This window comes from Bison bison, unplaced genomic scaffold, assembly GCF_000754665.1.
Source record: "Bison bison bison isolate TAMUID 2011002044 unplaced genomic scaffold, Bison_UMD1.0 scf7180017864471, whole genome shotgun sequence".
Lineage (NCBI taxonomy): Eukaryota > Metazoa > Chordata > Mammalia > Artiodactyla > Bovidae > Bison > Bison bison.
This window is the reverse complement of record NW_011495032.1, coordinates 38270758-38283527: the sequence shown is the minus strand read 5'-3', so window position 1 is coordinate 38283527 and position 12770 is coordinate 38270758. Positions and strand designations below refer to the sequence as shown.

The window sequence follows — 12770 nt, the reverse complement described above, 5'->3', positions numbered from 1 at the left end:
ACTGAGACCTGTCTTTGGTCCCAGGGTTAAATCTTCTCCTTTGGAGACCACGAATCCAGTGGCACTGTTCACCGTAAACTATCATTACATTATGTAATACGTAATGTATTTTAATTTATGTGTTACTTACATGTGGCGTATATATATATTTAGTTGATTATTTTGGGTCTTTGTTGCTGCACAGCTTTTCTCTAGTTGTGGAAGTCAGGGGCTGCTCTCCAGTTGCGGTGTGCGGCTCCTCTTGTTGCAGAGCACAGGCTCCATAGTTGTGGCTCTTGGGCTTAGTTGCTTTGTGACATGTGTATCCTCCCAGACCAGAGATTGAACTCATGTCTCCTGCATTGACAGGTGGATTCTTTACCACTGAGCCACCAGGGAAGCCTGATGTATGTATTACATGTAATATGTATTACAAAGCCCTTATTCCCCCTTTTCTTATCCCATAGTGGTAGCAATCCATATTCTTCGTTTGGAGCCACGCTGGCCAGGGATGATGAAAAGAATTTGTGGAGCATGCCTCACGACGTGTCCCACACAGAGGCAGACGACGACAGGATCCTGTACAACCTGATTGTCGTTCGTAATCAGCAGGCCAAAGATTCAGAGGTAAGCAGCTTTTGAGATCTTGCTATGTGCAGATGGTAATGCACAGCAAAAGAGAGCAATGACAGAGAAGAACAGCTTGAAGTAGAGAAAAGAATGAAGCGTGATATGTGTGAAATGAAGGACAGGTCTTTTAGCAGCATCTAGTCACGAATTATAGCTGGTCTTGGTATACGTGCTTAATACACAGATAAGACTGATTTCTAATTGTTGCTTTAATGATATAAATTACAACTGTATGGAAAAAGCAAGGCAGTGCTGTTCAGATCATGAAGATACTTTATGGTCTTAAATAGCTTAACCAGTCCATGTCTAATCTTTCCAGTTGTTCGGCCAGCCGCAGTTCGACATTCAAACTGAAGGTTGGAGGGTACTTTGCATTATCCCCAGTTTGAATTAATGGAGCCTGAATTGTTTTTTTTTTTTTTTTCTGTGTTATCTTCTTGAATTGTGCTTATTGATCAAATAGTATATCTGGTGTATTTGAGATGATTTGTGTAATAAGGCTTGAAATCACTCTTAATGGACTTTTAATCAAAGTTATTGATACAGGAACACTAGACTATTGAAAAGGAGATGACTTCATAAATTAAGAGAAAACAGCACAAGGTATCATATTTTATTTTCTCTTTTTTTTCCAAAAGTAGTATTATATACTATAACAATACAGTATAATGTTATAGGTGTTTTTTTTCATATAATACAGCCTGAGTTTTCTAACCTCTGTGTTCAACTGTTAGTTCTGAGTAGATACCTATATTAGATATGACTTTGTGTGTTCCTTTGTATTTTATAGTAATTGAGAAGAATAGGGAGATTTAAAACGTCAGGCTCTTGTTTTGAAGTAAAGTACCAGAGCGTGTGTGTATGGGGCAGTTATGGCAAGGGAGGTCTGTTTCTTATGTAGGTTTCTTTATATTTTTGATTATTGTTTTTTCTCCAAAACATGCTGTAGCAGGATATGATAACTTTTTTTTTTTGGCCACATGGCTTGTAGGATCTCAGCTCCCCAGCCCAGAGATCAGTCTCCTACCCCCTGCAGTGGAAGTGAGGAGTTGTAACCACTGGACTGCCAGGGAAGTCCCAGTAACTTTTAGAAGAGCCGCGTGTCCCAGTCCTTTTATTCTGGTGTGACCTGGAGCGGGGATGGAGGTAGACGTAGAAGTGAGGAATCACAATTGCCTCTGGTTCTTAAGACCTTGGGGAAGGGTAGCTGGAGAGTCCCCCGGTGGCTTTGATGAGCATCCTTTATTGGCTGTGGGGTCTTGCTGAGGACCACTTCTACAAAATATTGGTCACAGGGCTTAAGTCAAAGACTAGGGGAAGGAAATGGCAAGCCACTCTGGTATTCTTGCCTGGAAAATCCCATAGACAGAGGAACTGGCGGGCTACAGACCATGGAGTCACAAAAGAGTCGGACATGTCTTAGCAACTAAACCACCACCACCAGCATCCTACTAGTGGCCGTGCACCTGCTACCCCCGGCTTCCCTTATCCCCGCTGCAATCCCCTCCTCCACTGGTAACGTTCGAAAGACATCGTACAGGCTGCTTAGGCCAGGAACAGCCATCCTGGCTGCTGCTCCTGAGCATATGGACGGGAATGCATGCATGACCTAGTTTTTCCTTTAATGGGAAGAGATAGTCCTTACCCTACTGTATTGGGCTGACCAGCTAGGGTTTCTGCTGGTGAGAATGGAACCAGTTCTTTTTTCCCTTTTCTTTCCACACTCTTCAAAGCTGTGACTGTAATAGGGAAATGAAACATATAGTACTCCTCTCTCTCTCCCCCACAGGGTCTCATGCCAACTAGGAGAGGGGCTTGAAGGGTGTTTGCACTGGGCCTGGCAGCTCTCAGAGGAGCTCCAGCTTCTCTGCCCTGTTTACCTTTGCTATTGAATCAGTGGAGGAGGCAATGTGAGCTGCAAGTCGCTCTGAAGAAGCACAGCTTCCAAAGAGGCCGTTGTGTCATTCTTTGCTGCTCTTGGGCCGTGTGAAGGGCCTTCCAGAAGGCTTGCCTAAGAAGTAAAGTCAAGTTTAATTCTAGAGAAAGAAACCCTGCAACCAGGACAGGCCATCAGGTCAACAACATGAAGATGTGATGATGATGATGAAATGGTGTGAAATGTCTATTCATAGTGCTTCCTTCTTTTTAGGTGTAAAATATGTATACAAATATATTCCCTGGTGGCTCAGATGGTAAAGAGTCTGCCGGGAGTGCAGGAGACATGGGTTCAATCCCTTCATCAGGAAAATCCCCTGGAGAAGGGAATGGCTATACACTCCAGTATTCTTGCCTGGAGAATTCCATGGACAGAGGAACCTGGCAGGCTATAGCTCATGGGATTACAAATAGTCAAACATGACTGAAGTGACTAACACACTGTATCTATGTGTATACATAAATATATACACATATATACACATAAAGTGAAAGTCGCTCAGTCGTGGCCGACTCTTTGTGACCCCATGGACTATAGAGTCCATGGAATTCTCCAAGCCAGAATACTGGAGTGGGTAGCCTTTCCCTTCTCCAGGGGATCTTCCCAATCTAGGGATCAAACCCAGGTCTCCTGCATTGCAGGTGGATTCTTTATCAGCTGAGTCACCAGGGAAGCCCTACACATATAAAGGTGTTTATAAAGTATGTATTTTAAGGTATATGGGCTTCCCTGGTGGCTCAGTGGTAAAGAATCTGCCTGCAATGCAGGAGACCTGGGTTCGATCCCTGGGTCGGGAAGATCCCTGGGAGGAGGGCATGGCAACCCACTCTAGTACTGTCATCTAGAGAATCCCATGGACAGAGGAGCCTGGAAGGCTGCAGTCCATGGGGTCGCATGGAGTCGGACACAACTGAAGTGACTAAGCGGCAGCAGCATCTGTACATACATACATAATATATGAAAAAGAAAGTGGAAGTGGTAGTTGTCCTGTCGTGTCCAACTCTTTGCGACCCGTGGACTGTAGCCCACCAGGTTCTTCTGTCCATGAAATTCTCCAGGCAAGAATATATATACACGTGGTTAAAAAAAGTTTATTTTCTACCGAAAGTATGATATGCATATAAAAGGATTGTTGTTCAGTTGCTAAGTCGTGTCTGACTCTTTGCAACCCTGTGAACTGCAGCACACCAGGCTTTCCTGTCCTTCACTATCTCCCTGAATTTGCTCAAACTCACGTCCACTGAGTCAGTGATGCCATCCAACCATCTCATCCTCTGTTGCCCCCTTCTCTTCTTACCCTCAATCTTTCCCAGCATCATTCTCCACACAGATTGGATCATATATTACATATCATTCTGTACTTTGTTTTTTTTTCCATTTAATAACATATTTTGGACATATTTCCATTTCACCATGTGTAGATTTCCCTTATTGTTTTGAGGGGCTCTCTGTTCTCTTGCATTGATTTCCCATCATTTATTCAGACAGTCCCTGTTGTTGTTAGGTTGATTCAGGTTTTTTGTTGTTAGGAACAGAAGCAATGCCTCAGTGGGTATCCATATATACTTGTATGATCTTTAGTTGCTTTTTCAGGTATAGAATTACTGGATCAGAGAGTACACGTGTATTTACATTGTAGCAATTGTCTTAGTGCTTCCTTTGTGGAAGAACCTAGGAAAAACACTTTAAGGTGCAGAACTGACTAGCACTGGAAATTCACACAGTGTTTAAGAGGAGCAGCTGCTGATCTCTAGATAGCTGTTTGCCTTGCTGAGACTGTGGATCTGGAAGTGCCAGAACTCTGGATTTTTAAGAGAAACTAAAACCCTAAATTTACATATAAAATGTACAGATTATTAAATGATAGCTCAGATTAAACATGTGTCAGCTAAACAAAATATGTTTATGGGCTATATACTTAATGTTTACAATACAGACTGCTGCTGCCGAGTCGCTTCAGTCATATGACTCTGTGCAACCCCATAGACGGCCCACCAGGCTCCTCTATCCCTGGGATTGTCCAGGCAAGAACACTGGATTGGGTTGCCATTTCCTTCTCCAATGCATGCATGCATGCATGCTAAGTCGCTTCAGTCGTGTCCGACTCTGTGTGACCCCATGGACAGCAGCCCACCAGGCTCCTCTGTCCACGGGATTCTCCAGACAAGAATATAGACTACTACTATTCAATATTATTGTTACTTTGTTCAATAGGATTGAAAAATGAACTAACTGTGAATTTAGAAGGCAGAAGTAGAAAGCTGGTGGTAGGTGTACCTGTTGATTATTTTCTTTTTCATGCAGGATATAATTGGCACAAATTTTAATAAAATAGAGCATTTTAGTTTTTTGAGAGAAAAACAGATTCCACCTACTAAGGAATAAGGAACCCTAGATATTTTTGCATGAGGACGATTTAGAAACTCAAGCAAGGCATTAAGGAAAATTGAACATTATGTTTTTCCTTGAGCAGCAATAGCGTGAAAAACCTAGGAACATCTGTACTTGGAATTCTCTGAAAATTGAAGAGTAATTTCAAAACAGTGTATGTATCACCGACATTCCCTTACTGAATCTGGAGCTGGTGGGAGAAGGTCTTATGAGTATAGTTAAGGCTAAATTTGCAGTGTTGTCCCAAAGTGGAAAAAAAATCAGAGAAGATGATATATAGGAGGGCAAATAATGAAACATGGCCTGAATTTAAAGTTACTTGCAGTGTCAGAAAATAAAATAGTAACATTAGTTAATTCTAACACAATCCACTTTCATTTACGCAAACCTTCAAAAGCTTGAATACAGCAGAAGAACTGACACATTTATAGACCGCCAAGAAGTGGAAAAATTTTGCTCTTGTCTTTAATTTTGGAAAATATTTTATGCTTAACTAAGAAACAATAGGGACTTCCCTGGCGGTCCAGTGTGCTTTGAATGGAAGGGGCATGTGTTCAATCCCTGGTTGGGGAACTAACTAACACCCCACATTCCAAACCACCAAAAAATTTTTTTAAATAGTAAACAACCACAAAATCATGTCAATAAATCATTGTCCTTATGTTCATTCTCATTAACCTAGCTGTATACTTCATATAACACTCTGTATTCTAGGGGGCCTAATAATGGTTAATGAAATATCATTGCACCTTATTTATTTGTTTTCTATAAATAATTCTAATCATACTGACCCACCCTGCCCTCTAAGATAATAATGAAAACCGTGCCAAGCACTGTTGAGCTGCTTGACATACATTAAGTCCTCTACACAACAGCTGTGAGGTGGATGCCATTGTTACTTCTTTTTGAGTCACCTTGTTCAAGGCCACACCGTTGAAATGTGGAGCCAGGATCTGAATCTGGACTTTGTGAATCTAGAGATGCAAAATGTAATGAGCACCATGATTGAAGTTGTAAGAGAGGACTGGATATTGTCTGTGATTCCAGGAAGGTTTCAGAATGCGCGGGCGGAATCTATCCAGAGTCTATTTCTGTGACTTTTTGAAACCAGTGATGTGAAAAGCAGTCTCACATCAGTGGGATGAGAACTGTGTGTGGTTTGGGGATTATGACCGAAGTTCATAAAGTGGTCCCTGTCAAAATCCACCTTTCCCACATTATGGATCTACACGCTGGTTAAGACTGGTTAAGTACAGCTGGTTAAGACTCCAACCAAGTGTTTCGGTTTTATTAGTTCCAAGATTCTTCATCTTGTTTAGTGTTCTCTTGTTATTTGGTGCCTCTTTCCATGGTTCAGTAATAGATCTTTTAGGAGTCTGTGCATGGCTTTAAGGTTTTTACTCTGTTCAAAAATACTTACATTTTTTATTAAGAATGTGAGTGCTGAAAATCAAACCGTTGTCATAAACAACGATTAAGGACTATTTTGGTTCAAAATAGGTAATGTTTATTTGGCACAATCGGTGATAGAAGTGCTAGGCTTGTTTTTAAATCTATCAAATAATTACGCGCTCGGAAACACACCTCGTTCTGATGATGAGCTTCTATCACTGAGTGAAGTAGTGTTTATGCGCTGGCAGGAGCCACGTGAACACCAGATGCTATGTGGCTCAAGGAATCCCGTGAAAACTTGAAAATCTCCCTCTGCTGAGCCCCAGGGAATGGGCTGTATGTTACTGTTTTTCAGAACTTTACAGGCAAAAACATAAAATGTTCCTGTTTACAATTTGTTTGTTCTTCCTGTGTGTCAGGACTCCCTGCTGGCAGAGTGTTGCCAGGCATTGTAAACAGTTCCTATAAAATGTTTAAAAGAGCGACAGATGTTCCCAGGGGTTTGTGTGCAACGTCTGGATTATACGCTCAGCCTGTCGTATCCCTGGTACTGAAAGAAAGGACAAAAGAGAGTTAAGTGGAATATCTGGTCAGAGGATGTGAGGAGGTGGAGAGAGGGTTGAGTTGATTGGGTACCAGCCACATCACTTGGAAGCGCTTGGAGCGGGGATGTTCTGGTTGGGCTCTGCATGACTCCCTCCAAGTCTTCACGTGCTGGGTGGGGCTTGCTCTGGTCGGGCCCTCTGACTTCTCTGCACGTGGGTGAACACTGGCTACAGTTGGCGATAGGACTGTAAGTTTTAAGTCAAGCAGTCAAGGAGCAAAATAACAGTGGAAAATGGAAGCGATTCTCTAGATAATTCTGGGCTTCTCAAAAGGCCTCTTTGTTTAGGATGCAGATGATCCAGATGGTTTAATGTAACCATTCTTTTTTTTTTTAACTTTTTATTTTGTATTAGGGTACAGCCGATTAATGAACAATGGTGGTAGTTTCAGGTGAACACTGAAGGGACTCAGCCACACATATGCATATCCATTCTCCCCCAAACGCCCCTCCCATCCAGGCATGCAAGCATTCTTTATTTGACTTTGCTAGTGACTGTTTGGGTTAGAGGGGGAGAGAATAAAAACACTCATTAGGATCTGAGAATCAAGCCGTCTTACCCTCTGTGTTCTAGGTAATAATATTTATGGGGGTTCATGCTGGGTGCTGAGCAGAAGCGCCCTTCTTAATGTGTGTGCTCCAGACAAAAACTCAAGCCTCACAGTAACCCTATGAAGAAGGGGTTTTGACACATAAGATCAGAGACTTTGACCATCTGTCCAAGGCATTGAGAGTGGGACAATTGGGATGGTAGTTCAGTCTGTGTGTATGACCTGGAAATCTCTATGAACAGAAACACTTGCTGCCATCTCTCTCTTGAGCTTAGAAAGAGCTTCAGTGGAATCTTTTTGGTCAAAGACAAAGTGAATGGGTGTTAATCAAATGGGTGTTGAAGTGAAGGGAAGTGAAGTCGCTCAGTTGTGTCCGACTCTTTGCGACCCCATGGACTGTAGCCTACCAGGCTCCTCCGTCCATGGGATTTTCCAGGCAAGAGTACTGGAGTGGGCTGCCATTTCCTTCTCCAGGGCATCTTCCCAAACCAGGGATCAAACCCAGGTCTCCTGCATTGCAGACAGATGCTTTACCATCTGAGCCAGTAGGGAAGCCAAATGGGTGTTGACTTCCTGCCAAAGTAGCTGCCCTGGGCTGTGTATTTGTCAGCTGTTTTTCACCCTGCACCAGCTGAATCACAGAGTGGATGATGTTGGTATTTGTTTAGTATCAGCCTCTCTGGTGGCTCAGGCAGTAAACAATTTGCCTGTGGTGTATCAGACCTGGGTTTGATCCCTAGGTCAGGAAGATCTCCTGGAGAAGGGAATGGCAACCCACTCCAGTATTCTTGCCTGGAGAATCCCATGGACAGAGGAGCCTCGTGGACTACAGTCTGTGGGGTCACAAAGAGTTGGCCACGACTGAGAGACTAACAAAACAGCAAACCTCTGTTGTGCAGTGCACGCAACAGCCTCCAGGTGCTGCCGCCTGGGAACTTTTAACACCTCCGGCACCATTCTGGGTACAAAAGATCTGTTGGGCTCCACCAAAGACATTGTCTGTCTGTCTGTAATGTTCTTTTCTATTCTTTGCCCACCCCTGACTTAAAAAATCTAAGCATTTTGGATATTAGCATTAAGGTCTTACGTGTTTCTTAGCAAGTAGGTAGCACATCAAAACTCTATGTAAGCCAACAAAGTTGAGACAGAAAATTAAGCAGGCAAAGGAAAAATCATTAGATATTCAGTAGGATGTGAGGTGGTGAAAAGCATGCGTTTTGGAATTAGACAGTTGGGGATGAGAGGCATACCTCTGCCATGTCCTGAGATGACACTGAATAGTCAGTTATTTGACCTCAGGGAGTTCTTACTGTTTATTGTCCAATTTGGGACACGATCGCAAGGTCTTAAACTAAGAGGACAGGGGGAGGATTTCTCTGGTGGTCCAGTGGTTAAGACTCTGCTTCCAGTGTAGGAACGGAGGGTCGATCCCAGGTCGGGAAACTTAAGATCCAGCATGCTGCATGCTGTGGCCAAAAAATTTTTAAAAAGAAGAAGAAGAAAGAAGTTTCCTAATACTGAATATGTATAGGCATGTGTGCTCAGTCATGTCTGACTCTTTGTGACCCCACAGAATATAGCCCACCAGGCTCCTCAGTTCAGTTCAGTTCAGTCCAGTCGCTCAGTCGTGTCCAACTCTTTGCAACCCCATGAATCGCTGCACGCCAGGCCTCCCTGTCCATTACCAACTCCCGGAGTTCACCCAGACTCACATCCATCGAGTCAGTGATGCCATCCAGCCATCTCATCCTCTGTCGTCCCCTTCTCCTCTTGCCCCCAATCCCTCCCAGCATCAGAGTCTTTTCCAATGAGTCAACTCTTTGCATGAGGTGGCCAAAGTACTGGAGTTTCAGCTTTAGCATCATTCCTTCCAAAGAAATCCCAGGGCTGATCTCCTTCAGAATGGACTGGTTGGATCTCCTTGCAGTCCAAGGGACTCTCTCAAGAGTCTTCTCCAACACCACAGTTCAAAAGCATCAATTCTTTGGCGCTCAGCTTTCCTCACAGTCCAACTCTCACATCCATACATGACCACTGGAAAAACCATAGCCTTGACTAGACGAACCTTTGTTGGCAAAGTAATGTCTCTGCTTTTGAATATGCTATCTAGGTTGGTCATAACTTTCCTTCCAAGGAGTAAGCGTCTTTTAATTTCATGGCTGCAGTCACCATCTGCAGTGATTTTGGAGCCCCAAAGATAAAGTCTGACACTGTTTCCACGGTTTCCCCATCTGTTTCCCATGAAGTGATGGGACCGGATGCCATGATCTTCGTTTTCTGAATGTTGAGCTTTAAGCCAGCCTTTTCACTCTCCACTTTCACTTTCATCAAGAGGCTTTTGAGTTCCTCTTCACTTTCTGCCATAAGGGTGGTGTCATCTGCATATCTGAGGTTATTGAGATTTCTCCCAGCAATCTTGATTCCAGCTTGTGTTTCTTCCAGTCCAGCGTTTCTCATGATGTACTCTGCATATAAGTTAAATAAACAGGGTGACAATATACAGCCTTGACGGACTCCTTTTCCTATTTGGAACCAGTCTGTTGTTCCATGTCCAGTTCTAACTGTTGCTTCCTGACCTGCATACAGATTTCTCAAGAGGCAGGTCAGGTGGTCTGGTATTCCCATTTCTTTCAGAATTTTCCACAGTTTATTGTGATACAATTTTCCAGGCAAGAATACTGAAGTGGGTTGCCATTTCCTACTCCAGGGGATCTTCCCAACCCAGGGATCGAACCCGTGTCTCTTGAGTCTCCTACATTAGCAGGTGGATTCTTTACCACTGAGCCAAGTATGCCAGGCCAAAGATAGAAATTGAAACTGCTCTAGATAAACTGGGATGTATGATCACTTTTTAGAAAAATTGTGGTAAAATATAAATAACATAAAATTTGCCATTTCAACCATATTTAAATGTCAGTTCAGTGGCAACTAAGTACGTTCACATTTTTGGGCAGCCATCATCACCATCCACCCCCAGGACTTTTCATCTTCCCAAAGTAGAACTGTATAACCCTTACACGATAACTCCCTCCTACCCTTTCACAGCCCCTGAAACCCACCTTTTTACTTTCTGTCTCTATGAATGAGACTATACTAGGTACCTTGTATTAAGGGAATCATACAATATTTGTCTTTTGTGACTGGCTGACTTCACTTCGCCTAAGATCCTCAAAGTTCATCCATGTTGTAGCATGTGTTAGAATTTCCTTCCTTTTTAAAACTGAATAACATTCTGTTGTGTGTATAGAATACACATGGACTGTAGCCTACCACACCCCTCCATCCATGGGATTTTCCAGGCAAGAGTACTGGAGTGGGTTGCCATTTCCTTCTCCAGAGGATCTTCCTGACCCAGGGATCGAACCCAGGTCTCCTGCATTGTAGGCAGACGCTTTACCATCTGAGCCACCGCGGAAGTCCTGTTGTATGTATAAACCACATTTTGTTTATGCATTCTTCTGTCAGCAGGCATTTGGGTTGCTTCCAACTCTTGGCCAATGTGAGTAATGCTGCTATGAACGTGGGTATACAAATATTTGCTTGAGTCCCTGATTTAAATTCTTTTGGGTGCATACCCAGAAGTGGAGTTATTGGATCATACCATAATTCTGTGTTTAATTTTTGAGGAATCACCATACTCTTTCACAGCGTCTGTACCATTTTATTTTCTCAATAGCAAAGCATGAGAGTTCTAATTTATCCACAGCCTCACCAACACTTGTTAGTAAGATCACCTTTCTTAACCTCCACACTGGTCAGTGAAACAGCTGATGACTTCAGATTGATCAGTTTTCACATCCAGATAGAGACAGTTGCAGCTGTGGACCATTCACCACCACTGAATATTAGCATTAGGGTTATAAACCCAGAAGAAACTGATGTCTTAGCAGAGCCTCCTTCTGAGCCACTTGTCCACGGAAGAGAAATAGAGGATGAGAAGACTGGGAGAGCTCTTTGTATGTGAATTTAGTTCTGGTTTTTTCCTAAGCATCCACATGCTAACGTGTAATGGCCAGGCCCTCTTTCTATTCCTGTTCCTTAGATTGTCCTTACTGGCCTCTTTTCCTTGGAGCTCCAGAAAGGTAGTAGATAATACACCTTGGGAGTACTGACAGGTCAGTGACAGAGAAGATGGACAATGCCTTGGGGACCTCCAGGAAGATGCAGTGCCTGGAGGAGAAGGGCAGGGAGCTGTCCATCTCTTTCCATTACTAGAACTTCACTGTCACAGTAACAAGTGGCTGCATTTTTGGGTTTCCTAAGTTACCGTGCTTGTGCTGGTGAATTTCCAGAAGGCAGACCACATGTTTATTGGTGCTCATGTGCAGGATCATTTGATGATAAGAGCTGTATCTCTCCATTAGTTTTTCTACAACTTGCATAAAGCAATTAGGCCTGAGAAGAAACAGAAACCATAAAGCTGCCTCAGTTCGCTTCAGTTCAGTTCAGTCGCTCAGTTGTGTCCAACTCTTTGTGACCGCATGGACTGCAGCACTCCAGGCTTCCCTTTCCATCACCATTTCCCAGAGCTTACTCAAACTTACGTTCATCGAGTCAGTGATGCCATCCAACCATCTCATCCTCTGTCGTCCCCTTCTCCTCCCTTCTTCAATCTTTTCCAGCATCAGGGTCTTTTCCAGTGAGTCAGTTCTTCGCATCAGGTGGCCAAAGTATTGGAGTTTCAGCTTCAGCATCAGTCCTTCCAATGAATATTCAGGACTGATTTCCTTTAGGATTGACTGGTTGGATCTCCTTGCAGTCCAAGGGACTCTCAAGAGTCTTCTCCAACACCACAGTTTAAAAGCATCAGTTCTTTGGCACTCAGCTTTCTTTATGGTCCAACTCTCACATCCATACATGACTCCTAGAAAAACCATAGCTTTGACTAGACATACCTTTGTTGGCAAAATAATGTCTCTGCTTTTTAATATGCTGTCTAGGTTGATCATAGCTTTTCTTCCAAGGGGGAAGCATCTTTTAATTTCATAGCTGCAGTCACCGTCTGCAGTGATTTTGGAGTCCAAGAAAATAGTCTCTCACTGTTTCCATTGTTTCCCCATCTATTTGCATGAAGTGATGGGACCAGATGCCAAGATCTTAGTTTTCTGAATGTTGAGCTTTAAGCCAACTTTTTCACTCTCCTCTTTCACTTTCATCAAGAGGCTCTTTAGTTCTTCTTCACTTTCTGCCATAAGGGTGGTGTCATCTGCATATCTGAGGTTATTGATATTTCTCCCGGCAATCTTGATTCCAGCTTGTGCTTCACCCAGCCTGGCATTTCGCATGA

General features: G+C 43.2%; 1 protein-coding gene across 1 annotated transcript in view; it reads left to right on the top strand.

Moving 5' to 3' along the window:
* The first annotated feature begins 354 nt into the window (after window positions 1-354).
* Window positions 355-12770, top strand: part of MREG (melanoregulin) — a 50369-nt gene continuing 37953 nt past the window's right edge. The window contains exon 1 of the mRNA XM_010861153.1: window positions 355-606. Coding sequence (XP_010859455.1) covers window positions 385-606 — 222 coding nt within the window. The 5' untranslated portion in view covers window positions 355-384. The remainder of the gene's footprint in view (window positions 607-12770) is intronic.